This window comes from Symphodus melops (genome assembly GCF_947650265.1).
Source record: "Symphodus melops genome assembly, chromosome: 13".
Taxonomy (NCBI): domain Eukaryota; kingdom Metazoa; phylum Chordata; class Actinopteri; order Labriformes; family Labridae; genus Symphodus; species Symphodus melops.
In genome coordinates, this window is record NC_136703.1 from 13,683,850 (window position 1) to 13,701,315 (window position 17,466).

Sequence of the window (17,466 nt, forward strand, 5' to 3'; positions counted from 1 at the left end):
TTCAACGTTTTATAAATATTACCGAAAAAGGCGTTGTTTGGTAATATATTATATTTATAATATATATTACAGTTTATGGCAGTCATAACTTAAAAGACAATGTGGCTCTTCATTGACAAGTTGAATTCGGTTTTCAAAGGGAAAAAAATGATGTCAAAATTCCAGGATTAAAACAAAGGCAAGTAAAAATACCATCGTTGTATGTAAAAGTTGTTTCATTTATACAAGTATATTGCGGATTTATTGCTGTCGCGGCTTCCGCAGAGCAATGGAACACTTTCTCCGACTCGTTGTCGATAGATCTGTCGGCAACGTTCTTTTCCTGAACGCAGCTCCGCATTTGACTGTCTCCAACTTTATTGTTCTGTCAACAGCAACAAAAGCGACGAACAACGGTCTGACGCTACAGCCTTTGAAATGGCGTTGATGTAGTTTATTACGTCGTCATTTGTAGTTATTGTGCTCGTATAGATCTCTTCTTCGGGTTTATCTATTTCTGGTCCAGTGTGAAATTCAGGGCCTGGCCTATATATATCCAGGCAAAACATAGTATTTTTGGGAAAAAAAATGTGGTACAACAAATAGTGTTTAATATAGGTTGCATAATAAGGCCGCAGCTAGCGGCGAGCTCGCGTAGGGATCCTATCGGCGGTTGAATGGTTGGCCTACCGCAGCAAGATGTCGGTGAGTACCGAGCGTTATCTATCAAATTTGCTCGCAAACAATATTTGCTAGTTTGGGTAAAATTAGTAAGCTGTAACAGATAAACATGGACTTAATTTAAATGGGCAAAACTAATAAAAAGCAGCCAGTGTTTCTTTTGCAAGTTAAACTTAACATCCCCTATGCTTATTTCGCTAAAGTGGCTAGCGTTAGCCTACTCGCTAAATTAGCAATACAACATTCACGAGTGTGTTTACAAACCGCGAGCGAATCTTAAAACCAGATTATGAACATAAACTGTAACATCAAAGTTAGGACCTTATAGTTGGCTTCTGCTAAAAGTGAAAAAAATAAATAACAAGACATATTTCTGAGCAGAAAGTCTTGTAAGCATATAACGGTAGGCTGTTGACTCTGTAATGTTTTACCGTGATCATTTTATATATGGTGCATCAATTCAATCATTTTTTTATGCAGTGATACAATGTGTTTACGTTAGCTGTCTCTTTGACTGAATTGTGAGCATGTTTCAGGTTCCCTTGTTCTAACACCATCTACTTATGAGCTTGTGCGGCACTTGTGATACTTTGGTGCCAAACGGGAAACTATGCAACAACATTTATTCTTTCTTCCACTTTTCTTCAGGCTTCAAAGTGAATCCCGGCGGACATGAGGAATCTACAAGTGCAGTGATAGACTAACAGTTCCGTCAAATAATTAGATTGACGATACTACTGAGTTAGTAAACTCTTTAGTATTTTGTCACTTAATTTTTAACTTCTTGACATCAATAAGTGTTGAAAGTTAGTTCAGAAAAACACATTGTCAACATGGCGTCAGTGCCAGTGTACTGCTTGTGTCGCCTGCCATACGATGTGACACGCTTCATGATAGAGTGTGACATCTGTCAAGACTGGTTTCATGGAAGGTAAGTCATTGTCTGTCTCGATCATAACATAAAAACCTCATGAATTGCTTAAATCTATTGTCTTTATTGCATAGTTCCTGTGAGATAGATATATGCATATTGTGATACAAGTATGTTTACTGTGTAGCTGTGTTGGAGTAGAAGAGGACAAAGCTGCTGAAATTGACCTTTATCACTGCCCGAACTGTCAGGTCACACATGGGCCGTCTGTTAGTAAGTAACAATTTCTTCAGTAGCATTTTCAGAACTTGGTTTGATCTTGTTGCTGGGTTTTTAAACTTTCATTATTCTGCCTTTGCTTTCCTCAGTGCGCAAACGCCGTGGAGGCAGTAAGCAGACAGATGGTGGAGCTGCTGGAGCAAGAGATCCAAGTCGGCCTGTCAAGACAGGCAGCGTACAGTTTGTAAGGGAGCTACGGAGCCGCACTTTCCCAAAGTAAGTCTCTCCCATAATCATGAAAATACAATGTTTTAAATCTAAGAATATGAAACTGTGATTTCCTTTCAATGAAGTACTAGGTTAAATGTTTGGTTTGGTTCTTTTAACTGGTTGTGTAATATTGTCTTAGTGTTGATTTGATATTGGACAGGCATTACTTTGCTGACTTCATGAAGGAAGTATACTTAATTTATTATGAATGCTACATTGTTTTGGGGTTTCTGTTCTTGGATTTTCTCTTACTGCAACATCAAAGCATGTTCAATTGTTTCCGTCTGTAATCCCAAAGCAAAACTAATGTATGCGTCTGTTTGCTCTAATACGACAGTGCGGATGAAGTCTTGCTAAAGCCATCTGGGGCCCAACTGACAGTCGAGTTTTTGGAAGAGCATTCCTTCAGTGTTCCTGTCATGGTGTTGAGGCGAGATGGCCTCGGCATGACCCTCCCTCCTGCATCATTTGGCGTCAATGATGTGGAGCACTATATTGGTGAGTTTTGACACATTTTGGTTGAAACAATTCTCACTTTACTATCCTTAAACACAATAAATGTGTGTTGTGGAGCTTGCAATGTATCTTCTATGTTGCGTAGGACATAAAGAATAAGTCATACCACTTTGTTCAAGCTTTTTGATTTTCATTTAAATCCAGGTTCAGACAAAGAGATTGATGTTATTGATGTTTCGCGCCAAAGTGACATGAAGATGCGGCTCGGAGACTTTGTTGAATACTACAACAGCCCCAACAGAGACCGAGTGCTCAATGTTATCAGCCTGGAGTTTTCCGAGACCAGGTACGACTATTCAGCCTGTCACTCTGATGCATTGTCTTGTTTCATTTATAATTGGCTGTCAGTTACATCAGATTCAGGTGATCTCTAAACAAAGTAAGAGACTCTCCTGGTCCACAGAGGTGGTGGTGTTATTATCTAGTATTTTAAAGATTAAGGAGAAGTGTGGGATTTTTTTTTTTTTTTTTTAGGCTCTCAAACTTGGTGGAAACTCCAAAGATTGTGAGGAAACTGTCATGGGTGGAAAACCTTTGGCCTGAAGAGTCTGTATTTGAACGCCCCAATGTGCAGAAGTACTGCCTGATGGGCGTGAAGGACAGCTACACAGACTTTCACATCGACTTTGGTGGCACCTCAGTATGGTACCATGTCCTGAGAGTAAGAGGATTTTTTTTTTGAAGTCATGATATCGAAGTTTCTTTTAAACTCAAAAGACAACATCATTTTCTTTCTTTACTCTAGAATTTATATTTTCTGTTAACAATGTTTTCTATCTTTCTTTTCAGGGGGAGAAGATCTTCTACCTGATTTCTCCAACTCAAGCTAACTTGGCGCTTTTTGAGCGATGGAGCTCCTCATCGAACCAGAATGAAATGTTCTTTGGAGACCAGGTTGATATGTGTTACAAATGCTCTGTCAAACAAGGGAACACCCTGTTCATACCAACAGGTATGCTGAAAGGATTTTGTTTTGTTTATTTAAAAAAATGTTTTTTAAAGTTGTGATAATCAAACTAATAAATCTCTGAATCCCTTGTCATTTATTTTTTGTCTACCAGGTTGGATTCATGCTGTGCTGACTCCTGTGGACTGTCTGGCATTTGGAGGAAACTTCTTACACAGTCTGAACATTGACATGCAGCTGCGGTTAGTTTTATAAGGACGACTTAAATAACTAAAGTAATGCTACTCTACCTGTTAGTGATTTAAATGTCAAAGGGTCTGGTGGAGAGAGAAAGGTGTGATGTATTGAAGTTACATGCTAAAAGCATTAAATTAACCTGTGGCATACATTTCTTCGAGTCGTCAAGTCAAACATGGCGAGTTCTATTCATACATCTCTGCAAAGGTTTTTTTGTTGCGACGTTTGTGTGACTTGTCCTTTGCTTTATCTTGTATAGGGCATATGAAATAGAGAAGAGATTAAGCACAGCAGACTTGTTCAGGTTTCCTAACTTTGAGACTGTGTGCTGGTACGTTGGAAAGCATCTCCTTGACACCTTCAGAGGTAAGGCAGTTCAACGACGGTTTTGTTTGTTTGAATGTAACAATTGGAGCAGACAATATTTAATGTTTTCTTTTATTTGCTCTTCTTTCTCAAAGGTCTAAGAGAAAACCGCAGACACCCTGCCACATACCTGGTTCATGGAGCCAAGGCCCTGAACAATGCCTTCCGAGGCTGGACCCGTAAAGAGGTAGGACAAACGGTACTTATAAATCCATCTTTGCATGTATTAATATATCGACTTTTTTGCATCGTAGCTTAGTTTATACAGGATGCAAATAGAGCAGAGGTCCAACAGTAAAGTTGTTATGACTACATAAAGTATTGTTTCATGAAAATCAGCCAAAAGTATAACATTTGACTGGTAAATATCAGTATTATTAAAAATGTTTCATTTGAGATGATTGATCTTTTCTCCCCATACTCAGGCTTTATCAGAGCATGAAGTAGAAATTCCAGAAACCATCAATACTCAGACTCTAGTGAAGGACCTGGCCAAGGAGATTCGTCTGGTTGAGGTATTATTACAAAGTATACTGATGTTTTTACTTTTGTTTAATATTGTATCTGGCTGTACGAAAAGATTACTTTATGTGTACATTTCCCAAACGAGCATCTTTCTTTTTTTAATAGGACATTTTTCAGCAAAACATCGGCCGCAGTGGACCCCAGTTTCCTGGCTCACCAGTCTCCAAAGCTCCCCTGACCACCTCTCAGAATTCAGGACGCCCCCCTGGGAAAAAGAAGGGACCCAAGCCTAAGGAGGTGATAGGGGGTCTTGGGCTCCCTGGAACCAAGAAGAAGAACCAGAAGGCATTGCTTAAGGCAGAACCAGGCGAACTCGACCTCATTGAAATCCACACCAAACATACGCTCAAAAAATTTCAACCTGGCAAATCAAAGAACAAGAGCAAGGTACAATGTGTACAGCCATTTGTGATAACGTAGCAGTGCTAGTCCATTATTTTTTTTTAATCTGCAATTCCGATTTGTCCCACTAGTTGGATCTGCCTTTAGAGGAGTTCGAGGGGAAGCTTAATAAAAGCAAACTGAAACTTGTCCTAACCAATGGGAAAATCCAAGGGTAAGCATTGTAGATGTGTTTTGTTCTCTTTATTCTTGTGCTCTACAGAACCTATTAAAGATTTCTTACCTGCCGATCATCTGATTTTAGTAAAAAGGATGGCAGCAGAAATGGAGCTGGAAGTGTTGGAAACTACAAACATCTTGCCATGGAAGGATCAAGTCCTTCTGACTTGGAGTCCGAGGATGAGCTGCAGATTGACGAGACCCCTCCTCCAAGGCGCAAGCCCACTGGAGCTAATAAGAAAAAGAAACTAAGTGGTAAGAATTGACTTTACACAATAATACAAATACAATGTCAAAGTGATGTAATTCTTCAGGATTGATCCAAAGTGTTAAATGTATTGACCTGAAAATTTGACACAAATAGAATTTACCTGGGCGGCACACTGAAGTCAATATAAGGAGTAGACTCATAGAAGCAGATGGTGTCAATGGTGTAAGCAGGGTCTCAACAGATCAGTTTGACTGCTTGAATGCTTGAAGTGTGAACTAAAGATCTTACCTAATACAGTTACAGAGTGTGGATTCTAAACAATCTTATTGTTGTAACTTATCTTCAAATGTGCCATCAGGTCTTCCTCGGAAGCTGCCCAGAGCCAAACCCTGCTCTGACCCCAATCGCATCAGGGAGCCCGGAGAGGTAGACTTTGACATTGAGGTGAGATGACACTCAAAGAACAAGTGTGTTTGTTTCTCACAAGTGTGTAAACTACTGGAGTATGTTTTAGATTTAAGGTCAACAATGTTAAAAAAAATGGACTCACTTTACTTTATTTGTGATTTAAAAACATTTCACAAAGAGTTTAGCTTTTGTTATGTTACCATACCTAGCAGAAGAGTCAAAGCAGCTTGTCACTGATTGTGTGTTGTCATCATCATCATCATCATTATTTATAGCTTTGTTTGCCCTCAACAAGCCTTAATCAGCTTGTTTCTTCACGTTGGCAGTTTAGAAATGTCTGCACTTGATCTCGCTGAAATGAGAGAAAGAAAACCGTAATGCATGTTCTTTCACTGATAATGACCTATAGAAACATTTCCTTCTTTTTAGTGGAATCAATTGATTTTTATTTGTAGTAAAATCCTGCTGTATTAATCATCTGTTTTTAACAGTAGACTTAGTGGTATTGTTTCAGATACTCCACTTCCCACATGTTTTTGTTGTAACCTGTTAGACATCATTCAATGTCTCACCTGTTCGTTCGTAACGATTGCCTATTTGTGCATGTGGCTTCAGGAGGATTACACCACAGATGAAGAGGCACTCGCTGCTCATGGAGTGAAGGGTGGTGCAGGGGGCATTCTTGACTTATTGAAGGCCAGCAAGCAAGTAGCTGGGTTGGACTCAGCAGCTCTCAGGTTAGATATCTTTGATCATCAGTGTTTATGCTATTGTCTTTAGTTAACACTGACATGCAGGAAGAGACTGTGATGGTAATGACTTTGGAGTCTAGTTTAGTGTTCAGGTACAACACTTTGGATTTCATAACATTTGAAGCTGTGGATTTAAAAAACACTTCAGATGTTTGGACTGAGTTTGGAACAAATGTCTCCCTCTATAGTTACAATAATTCATTACCTATAATTCAATAATTCAAACAGGCATATTTAACATGCTTGTCATAGTTCTGAGCTGACGCTTTGTATGGGTTATTTTTAAAATGGTGAGTTCATGTTCAACTCTTGTTTTTCTATCAGTGAGGAAGCACCGGCCTCGCCCAGTACCCGGGATGCAATTCAGGGTATGCTGTCCATGGCCAACCCTCCCTCCTCATCCTCATCTTCTTCGTCCTCATCTCCTTTGTCTATTTCTGGAGGCTTGACAGAGGGATTAGGGAAAGTCAAAGAAAAGGGTGGCAGGGCTGTTTGGGTCACTGGAGGTGTCAAAAAGACAGCCAGTACTGAAAAGAAACCCGTCATCCAGCGACCTGGTAAACGGCCTATTAAACGGCCAGCCCGTCACCTTAGCGACGAGGATAGCCCAGATGAGCAAGAGACTCTGGGAACCTGTTTTAAGGATTCAGACTATGGTGAGCAATATACTCAATGATGCATTGTTGCTGCTGTACAACTCAATCAAATCAGCGAGATCGCTTTCATTGATTAAACTAATACTAAATGATGGTCATAAAATGATTGTTTAAGTTTACCCATCCCTGGAGTCTGATGAGGAGGATCATGCAAACAAGGCCAAGATGAAGAGAAAGAAAAACTGGGATGACACACCTTGGAGCCCAAAAGGTACCTGGATAAAACACAGCAGCAAGACAGATCGGATTTAATATTTGCTTGGTGGTTGATCCCTTTTATCTTTTCGTCTAAATTACAGCCAGGGTGATGCCCACACTTCCCAAACAAGATCGTCCAGCCAGGGAGGGCGCCAGAGTAGCGTCAGTAGAAACTGGTCTTGCAGCAGCTGCTGCCAAGTTGGCACAACAGGTGAGTTGAGAACAACGCATCTTTGAAGTATTTGGCTTGTGAATACTGTGAAGTAGGAGCATGTCTGGTTTAAAGATAATCACTCCTGACTTGTTTTTTCTTGGCTATGATCCAGGAGCAGCAAAAGCCTGCTAAGAGAAAATACACAAAAAAACCACGTCCCCCTGCTCCTGTAGTCACTCCTCCCCCTGTTCAGACTGAGCCAGCCCCACCCTCACCACCACCTGCTCCAGAGACTGCAGCAGACTCGAGCCCAGACAGAAGGATGGATTACTACTCCGCTAGTTTGTTGGACCACGAGTACACAGCAGGGCCGGGGCCTTTTGGTCCTGGAGGCCCAAGGGGCAGTGGAGCCATGGCCCCTGGGGTATTCCTCACTTCACGCCGCCCTTCACTGTCCCCACAGAACAGCAGCTCTCACTCCAGTGCATCCCCTGCAGCTTTAGCCAGCCAAGGCACAACAGGAGTTGGTCAAGGTAAGCATGAGCCCTGTTTCCACCAAGCGGTTCAGTTTGGTTCGGTAAACTCTGATCTTGCTTGAGTTTCCACAGCCTACCATTACTTCAAAGGTTGAGTGTAAGGCTGATGGCTGTAGCTTTGTTAGCTGCGTAATAACATCACATTGTAGCAGCGTGACAGTGTGGCCGACAAATACATTCAAAGAAGAAGAACGTGATGTCGTTAACAATGGAGAACATCAAGCAGAAATGGAGGATGTTGTGGCAACTGTCATTGACAGGCTTCCAAAATCCTTATAGTAACAGTTATCCATTTAATGTTTACGAATTAGACAGAGCGTAAACGGCACCGTTTTCAATCTCTGTGGCTGCATGTTTTCTAATGCAATTTCCTTTTCACTTGAATTTAGGGAAACGTCCAAAGAAAGGACTTGCAACTGCAAAACAGAGACTTGGAAAAATTTTGAAGATTCACCGCAATGGCAAGCTTCTCTTGTGAGAGATGTTGGACATGGGGCTGGTTTTAAATTGGAATGAAAAAGTCTTTGCAGAAGGTAATCTTACAGAAGTAGAAATAGTGAATTATATATTTGTACTCTTGATTAATTTGTTTATTGTTTTTACCTGTTATTGAACCTCATGATAACTTGTCCTACAGAAATGACCCTCCAAGTCAGGTTCATTGCCTATTTTGTTTTGGAACTACAAAGAGGTGTTTTGAAAGGCAAATCTGTAAATTAAATGAATTTACCATATTGTGCTCAATTGCACATTTAATCTGGAAAATAACAAGAGATAACATGCATCAAATAAAAAAATCTGATATGTTGTATGGCATGGGGTATAACGGGTGGACGTTGATTTCACTAGAATAATAATTACATTTTCAGTGTTTCTTTTGTTAAAGCTTTTTTAGTGGCTCTATTTTTGCTAAAAGAAAGTCCATTGTTTTTTTTATTATTATTATTTGAAAGGGAAAGTAAAACCACAATTTGTAGGCTGGTAAAAAGTTGTCGTCATAGCACCCCCCTCACCCTCTCACACACACAAACACACAGTCAAGTAGCAGTAGATTTGTGTTTAGTCTTGTACCTCATAGACATGTTGTGTGATATCATAATAACAGGTTAACATCCCTACACACAATAAAATGTTTGTTTACATGTTCTCATCTGGCAGTATGCCACATGTATGCATTTTTTTTAGGAATTTGAGACTGCTTGTGTGACACATTTCCCATCTTATACTGTAGCAACACCAGAGAAAGAAAGCACTCAGCTGATGCCAAGAGTACCATCGTATGATTCTATTTATTCCGAACATATTTATTTAACTGGGCAGCACTTTGCCGTATTTCAGCATGTTTAACCTACAATGTTTTTTACCACCTCATCTTATGTTCCTACTTCTTTTTTTCTTTCGATTTCTTCCTATCTGTATAAAAGTTCCAGCCATTACTTTGTCGCGTTTTTTTAAGTTGTCTTTGTAAATATTTGTAATATTTGTAATTTATATAGTTCCATAGAAAGCAGGAAGTATTGAGATGAAGTGACTAGATTACTGCAAGTTGCCATAATTTGTGCCCCAAGTGTTGGCAGTATTCATAGGATGGATCTAGAGATATGCTTTTCTTACCACAGAATGTACTAGTGATAACAATTTGTCAGAAGTGTAGATTTAACCATGTGGCAACATTGTGAAGGTGCAGGATATTTACTGATGTGTAAATATATGTTGTAATTTAAGTTCTTTTATATTTCAAAAACGTTGAAATATTTCTTAAAATAACTTGTACATGATACATTACTGTATTTGGAAAATATCTGAAATAGTTCATTTTTTATATTTGTACGCAGTAATTGTTATGCATAGTTTGTCATGTTGTCTTGTCCATGTAATAGTGGCAGTGTTCTGTAAAAAAAAATGTCCTTGTTATATTTTATCCATTTAGTTTTATAATGATTAATGCTGATAATCACTCTTGTGTTTGTGTCTACTGTGTGTTTTAAACATCATGTTTAAATACAGCCTGGAGCAGATAAAATATACCTTTGGCAACATTTTTTTTGTTATTGATTTTATTATACTTTGTGGAGCAACTGAATAGTTGTAGTAAAGGGAATAGCACTTACTCAATAAAATAAAATATTGTAGTAAACTTTAAGACTTATTGAATACAATCAAAGTCTAAATTAATTCTGTTTTAAAGTCATGGTTTTTTATAACTTTTGAATAATGTGTGTTGTCTATATATTTTTCTAAGGTTCTTCTTAATTTCGCATCTAAACAATGTCCATCGCTCAATTTTGAATGTAACTTTTCCTGCCCAAATACAAGTTGAGTGTATTTGTTATTTTACAAAAATGACCAGCTATCATTTCCTAATTGTCAAGAGATCCAAGAACACGTTTTAAAGATTTAAATATAATTTATTGTAGCCAGAAGGATGTTTTGTGTCAAGCTGGAAACGTCAGTCCATTGGAGCGCTGCCACCTTCAAGCTGAAAACGCAGTTGCGTTGTTTTGCTACAACAATTGCCTGGGAGTGCCCTGGTAAAACGCAACAACAGGTAATCTCGCGAGATCTAAACTACCCTACCACTCGCTAGTGCAAGATGGAGAAGCAAATGTAACACGCATTTGAGGTAAGCTGAAACACTTATTCCGTGGTTTTGACACGGGTTTAGGCTAACTCCTGGCTACGTTGCTCCTTGCTAACAACTACTAACGATGATTAGACCCCATCACTAAGACTCAAGACCACAAAACAAGTGTCTTCTAAAGGGTAAAGTAGGCATCCTGTGATGTGTAAACCGCCATTTTTAATTTAGCCATGATCCCACTGATAGAGCATTGCTCTGAGCTCTTATTGCTAGCTGGTTAGCTCGCGCGAAACCCGCAAACATACATGCCACACACACACACTCATGTTCTCTGTGTTGGTATGTGTGTCTTGTGTACTTCACAAGTAAGTCAAAGCAGTCCAGTAGCTTACGTTAATCACGTTTCTTTAAGATGAATACATTGATAGCAGGTGAAATTAAAATTTTATATATATGACTGTTGGTGAAGTGCTACCGTTAGCATTCAAAACCGAACTTACTAACGTTAGCATAACTGCTAGAGAACCATGCTAACGTCATCTCTTAGGTTTTATAAATCTAACCGAACTGCTTTTACGTTTAGTATTTAATTACAATACTATTTGAAAACCAGGTTTTAAATGGGTACATTGGGAGCCCGTGAGAGTAAACTTGTATTTCCCTGTTTTATCACCTCAGTCTTTATTACTGACGTTAATGCTAGGTTGTTTAACTTTTTTTGTCTGTGAATTTTACAAGTCAGCGGCGTGCCGTAAGTACATCTCCATGGGCTCATAACGTTGACTGCTAATATAAATCGTATTATAAGTCTTCATTGACAGGTTACGTTCGTGTTGCCGCTCTACGAACAGGAAAAAAAAAAACCCTCAAAATAAACCTGTCCTCATCTCTGTTGGGCCTGGTCAGTTACCAAAGAGATGACATTACATCAAGAGAGCATTAGACCCCAAACCATTACTTTACAGCACTGTGCTGTACCTACTCATTATTTGACGTAACGTGCGTATGATCATGCTGCCAACATGTGTTGCCTGTTTATTTTGTTTGTTAACATATGAATGTTTTTATTCAAATAATGTAAGCACAGTATCATTAGGGGATGCATGTTGTATTAAGTGAAGCAGTGTTTACATTTCGTGTTTATTCTAGATCAGACTTGCAGACACGCACTCAATTTGATTATACTGACCAAGGGACCCATCATCATGTCTGAAAAAAGTCTGGGTGGTAGCTGACAAATAGGGTAAACTTATATTAGACTTTTTTGGGAGTTATTATGTGCTAAATAAAACTCACACAGAAGCACTAACTTAAAGATACACAAGACAATTCCCATTACAAACTGCTAAAGAAGTCCATTATTTGTTCTTTAAATGCAGAATTGAAAATTACACACTCACAGTTGAATTGTTTAACAAATAACAACTTGAGACCTTTAATATTATGGGTAAGACAAAGGTCCAACAGAGTCACACTGCCAGAAAAGATGAATCCATTCACACCACAAGATTTTTTTGTGTGACCATCAGAAAAACCATGAATGTTCAGGATTCTATAACTGATCACAAACAAGTTCTAATATACTTCTGCTTCCCTGACCTGACCATCAGAAAAACCATGAATGTTCAGGATTCTATAACTGATCACAAACAAGTTCTAATATACTTCGGCTTCCCTGAAGAAGAAGAAAACGTTGAGAAGCACCATCACACTATTTTCTAGTATAATGTAGTTGGATTGCAGATTACCATTAAAATGTATCATTTAAATTATCATTGGCTAAACTTTAAATCAGGATATTTTGCTGTGTGTTTTGGTAAAGCAACTTGTCTCATTTGATGTGTGTTTTCAGATAGAAGAAAGGCACTGCGCTAACCAAGGATGAGAATGGTGGAACTATTGAACCAAAGCAGTTTCTGGTATGTACTGCTAACCTGCTTTACTACATCGACTAATTCAAAAGATGAACTGATTCACCATCACTATTTGCCAAGCCTTTTACAATCCTATAAAGGATGCAATACATGGGGTAAAGATGAGCTACTTTTAATAAAACCTAACAAGGACAACAGGATTTTGTTTGTCTGGCAATGTCTGGAATAAGACAACGTTTTCTCCAGTAAAGCCAACAAACTGATATTCTTAATATAATACATAAATGAAAGATTATGCAGAGCATTCCACCCTTTAATGTTTAAAATTATTGATTGGCTCCAATTAATATTGATTTTTAGTGAATAATTTTTCCCAAAAAATTGTGTTCACAATATCACTGAGCCGTGATAATGCTTTACACAATAGAACATTTATTTGAACAACTACTAAATGGTTATTGGGCCTTATGCATCTATTCAATACAAACCATGTATGTACTGCAATTTAGATTTGCAGTTCTGTAAATACACATGATACAAATATATGCTTCCATTACTTCATCAAAACATGTAAAATATATTATATTATACCAGTGAACATAAATTGGTTGCTTAGTAAATTTATTACCAATCATTTTGTCTAGCTAGTGCAACTGAGTCCTATTAATTAATGCATCACTCTTTGATAAAGAATGCAAGTTGGAAAAAAATACCGTATCCCTTTAGGTATCCAAATTGACAGTGTGTCCTAAAATTATGCAACGCAAGTGAGTGAATGATACAAAATAAGTTTGATTCTATTGTTTCCTAATTGAGCAGCCTAACAGCTTGCGAGCAGTGCCTCAAGAAGCAGGACAACTAAATGTGCCATTTTTACCCAGGCACCTGTGCTTTTTGTAAGGGGGAAACTAAAATTCCCAGAGCGATTAAATATTGATGGATCCAGTGTGGACAGTGAGCGTCCTATGCTGCTCTATACGTAGTGATATCAAACACGTGTGTCCTCGAGTGTCTTAACCGAGTGTCTTCACAGCATGGGATGTGAGTAAGCGTCAGTGACAAAATGAGCTTGATCTCTTTGATCCTGCAAAAAAAAAAAGTCCACAGGTACATTTACTTGATTTTCTGTTTTCCTCACTCACTTTGCAAAGTGAGGATGTTGGTACATCAATAATGTCCATAAATGTTGTGCTTTGACTTATGTTAACACTAAAGCAAAACTTTATTTGGCTTACCGCAAAGGCTTGTCAGTCATACAAAGCACAACATCTCTGCCTCTCCACCTTTAAAATAAATGCATTAGATGTCACACTGTTTACAAGGGGAAACGGATGCAGTGCGATTCAACATTATATCTACTGCTTGCATGCTGTAAAAGATCAATAACTTGAAATTCTTTGACTTTCAACATACCGAGGGATGGCAAGGCACTGTTCTTGAGGTTGTGTCTCAGTTTTAATGAAATATACAGCAGTAATCACAGTTACACGCTATTAACCTCTAACACCCTCATAATGTTAACTATTAACGTTAGTTTGCACAACACAAAAACATATATATTTTATATTTCAGTTTTGGACGCCATATGGGTGATATGGTTCCTCACATAAATGTTCCTAAAATGTGTTAATGTTTACCCGAAAGGTGTAAGTGTCCAGTCTGATATTGATTAAAAACACATTATCAAGCATGCTTTAGAAGAATTACTATAGTGCTTGATTTAGCTGAGCAATGTTGATTGTGGCTGTATATTGTGAGTGTGGCTAAAAAGGTTTATGGCTGATACGAAACTACAGACGCTGTGTTGATGCATTGTATTTGAATGTATTAACTATCAACTGTTCACAATGGAGGTTTATTACTTAAAACTAAACTAAACACTTTCTGTAAGATTGACAGCTTGCAGGTGATGTATATTGATTAAACTAACTTCAAGGACTGTGTATTTATTTTTATGATATTAATAGCTGTTTCCTGTGGTTGTTGTCATTTCGAGACTTGTGATGATCATACATTACATTTTAAGGAGATTGATTCCTCTGCGTTGATACTCTGTGGCTGCTCACTGTGCCTGTCGTAGCGTTATTCACTTTTTGCACACTACCCAGAGTCATCATGACTGTGCCAGCAGCTACTGCTTATGTGCTGTGGAAACAGGCGCGGATACTGTGAAAAATAAAGCAGCGGACGGATGAGCATACGTGAATACAGTGCCGGTAGCCAGAAGTCATTTTGCCCGAACGAAAACAGCAACAAAACTCGCAGTGTCACGTTAGACCCGTCCGACAATGATTCAGCGAGTTATTATGCGTTTCTGCTGGCTACTCAACTAACGGCTGCTAGCTTACTAGCTAGCGCGTGCTACGCCTGTGTAGCTGGTGAACCAGGGTAAGAGCCTTCGTGAAGTACCGCTGCCTGACATTAGGTATTTGTCACCCACCCATTTTACCGTCTCTGGGCGTCGACTGGTGTTCATGGTTTCGTTTTTACCGAAAGATAAGTCTGATGTTTGAGTGAGGATTGCGGGCTTCGTTTTGCGGCCTAAACAGCACCGATCTAAATTAGTGAAGAGTCCGGTCAGGACAGCATGGTGAAATCTGGATTTACATCACTGTCACAGATATCTAAATCTATTCATTTTGGCTTAGTTATAGTTTAGCTGTTTGTCGTTGAGGACACCATGTACTTGTTTTTGACTTGGCTTACTTTTATGATGTGTGGTGATTTGAAGTGTTTCGAGAGAAGACCACCTGCTAACGTTACCGGTAGCTTAATGCTAGCTGGCCATTGAGCTAACATCAACTCCATAGCAAACGTTTGTGAAATACTTGTCTTGTACGTTGGAATTCCTAACTTGTATTGTATTGTCCCTAGCTTATAAAAAAGCAAATCATTGTCTTCTGCGAATAGTTAGCTTTTCAACAAAGTGTACAGTGAGGGGAATATTCGGTAAATAACGTTATGCAGTTAGCATGGTTGACGTTAGCTCGGTGACTATAACTACCTGTCAGGGTCAAGAAACTTGAGTAATTGATTGGTACGCATATGGTGAGGTAGCGATGTGTTTTTACTGAAACTTCATTTGAAATACACGTATGCTGGAACCTTGGACAAATTATTTTGGCCATCAAATAAGGCCCAGTCTGATTCAATTAACTTTGTGTCGTATGTTGCTAGTTAGCCAGTAGCTAATGATGAGCCTTGGTCAGCTTTGTGATGGTCAACCCTTGATAACCTAAACAAAAGACAATTTTATTATATCCTTATCTCAATCACCTATGAATAGTCATTCGTCAGATGAAATGCACCCAAACGGAAATTACCAATTATACATGTTGTTGCTCATTAGTCATGTTATTTAACATTTTTTACATTATTGTATTTTTATTTGATTTGCAATCCATCTCTTATGTCTCTTTAAATATATTCCTATATGATGCTCTTTCTATTCTTTCCAACTAGTGTTTAGTTTGACTGAATGTCTTGTGCTTCTTTCATGATATTGTATCTAATGCTTAAAGCTACACTGAGCTAATTCTGTCTGTATTTTGGTTTTTGTACACATGTTGCTTATTTGATGTTTATCATTACTTTGCAGGTAAAATGACTGGAAAATGCTGCTAAGTGGGGATTATCAAGTAATTTTGTGTAAGTATATGATAAATGTGTACTAGTCCAAGCATTATCAATCCTCTATCTGATGCTTTTGGTTTTAGAATATTCAGACTTGTAGTGCAATATTTTACTTATTCGTTGACTATACATCTAAGTAGTTCTGTATAATGGCAAACTGGATCGCACCTTGGCTTGTTTTCTGATGGTAATAGAGATTTCTCAACAGGAGCAACTACTAGAGATTATCGACAATGAAGGTCGACAGAAGCAAGTTAAAGAAAACGCCCACGGAAGCTGTGAGTATTCATAACACTTGCTGTATGATGTTTTAGCCAACAAGTAACAAAGTAATATTGAGACATCTAAGTTAAGGGAATATATTTATCAAGCTTTCCTGCTGTGGGTTTCCCTCTACTCTGTGTTAACAGAGGAAATGCAAAGTTAAACAGCTTATCATATAATACTATGATAAAGAAAGAAGCATACGTTGGCTCTTGCTTCACTAAATATTTTGTTTTCTCTCTGAACCTATAGCCTGCAGACTGCAGGATACTTATAGAGAAGCTCAAAGCATGCAGCGATGAGCAACTGCTGGTTGAACTCCAGCACATTAAGACCTGGAACATTGGCAAGGTAAGCTTTGCTATAAGAAAATGTTAATCAATCTCATGCCACTGCTCAACTTCTATTTGATACGTCTTGATTCCGTTTCTTGTTTTAGTTTGTAATGAGTCCTGAAACAGTGATAACAATGTTTTTGTTATCTAACAAGCTAGTTATGGATTGACTTTTAACCTTGCTTGTCTTCTTGGATGCTTAAATTACATACTAATTTATTGCTATTTTCTTTATTTAGAGCATTCTGAATTTGCACATTATGCCACTGCTCTATCAGAACACCCAAAAGAACTGATATAAAAGCCAATATTAAAACCCCCTTAACAGAAACCTATTAAGAGCAATTCACATCAGTTTAACTTCAATAAACATCGGCCATATCTTTGGTTGCTATTTGTTATCATTCATGTCACTGTTCTCATAAAAGAGACGTTTGGGGCATTAACCTTGACTTGATAAAAAACTATGTTTGTTTGTCCCCAACAGTGTGAGCTTTACCACTGGGTGGATCTGTTGGATCGCTTTGATGGCATTTTATGCGATGCAGGCCAGACAGTGGAGAACATGTCATGGCTGCTGGTGTGTGACCGTCCAGACAACGGACAGCTCAAAGCTCTGCTTCTCGCAGTGCTCAACTTCACAGCCCTGCTCATTGAGTATAGCTTCTCCAGGCACCTCTACAGCTCCATAGAGGTATGCTTAAACCTGGGGCGCTCTCGATCATTACTCTG

At 38.5% G+C, this 17,466-nt stretch overlaps 2 protein-coding genes across 14 annotated transcripts in view; both read left to right on the forward strand.

Annotated features, from left to right (window-relative positions):
* The first annotated feature begins 281 nt into the window (after window positions 1–281).
* phf8 (PHD finger protein 8) lies at window positions 282–10,086 on the forward strand. The gene is made up of 22 exons (XM_079360589.1): window positions 282–684; window positions 1,309–1,591; window positions 1,719–1,804; window positions 1,900–2,026; window positions 2,358–2,518; window positions 2,681–2,822; window positions 3,011–3,197; window positions 3,326–3,488; window positions 3,598–3,685; window positions 3,940–4,046; window positions 4,142–4,233; window positions 4,472–4,561; window positions 4,677–4,958; window positions 5,045–5,127; window positions 5,218–5,387; window positions 5,702–5,787; window positions 6,367–6,488; window positions 6,828–7,159; window positions 7,275–7,370; window positions 7,459–7,568; window positions 7,684–8,044; window positions 8,437–10,086. Exons 2-22 carry the CDS (start codon window positions 1,494–1,496, stop codon window positions 8,523–8,525), a joined length of 3,072 nt encoding a protein of 1,023 aa, XP_079216715.1. The 5' UTR covers window positions 282–684; window positions 1,309–1,493; the 3' UTR covers window positions 8,526–10,086.
* Window positions 10,087–10,493: 407 nt separating this feature from the next.
* The window catches only part of huwe1 (HECT, UBA and WWE domain containing E3 ubiquitin protein ligase 1), a 38,809-nt gene continuing 31,836 nt past the window's right edge, over window positions 10,494–17,466 (forward strand). For 6 of the 13 annotated variants that reach the window (XM_079360585.1, XM_079360576.1, XM_079360579.1 and 3 more), the window contains exons 1-6: window positions 10,495–10,670; window positions 12,481–12,547; window positions 16,101–16,150; window positions 16,344–16,413; window positions 16,652–16,750; window positions 17,222–17,428. In XM_079360585.1, the coding sequence (XP_079216711.1) occupies window positions 16,369–16,413; window positions 16,652–16,750; window positions 17,222–17,428 (351 nt within the window). In that variant the 5' untranslated portion in view covers window positions 10,495–10,670; window positions 12,481–12,547; window positions 16,101–16,150; window positions 16,344–16,368. Of the gene's footprint in view, window positions 10,671–10,698; window positions 10,811–12,480; window positions 12,548–14,650; window positions 14,928–16,100; window positions 16,151–16,343; window positions 16,414–16,651; window positions 16,751–17,221; window positions 17,429–17,466 lie in introns of those variants that run through there. The other 7 variants (XM_079360588.1, XM_079360577.1, XM_079360584.1 and 4 more) reach the window with 4 other exon arrangements.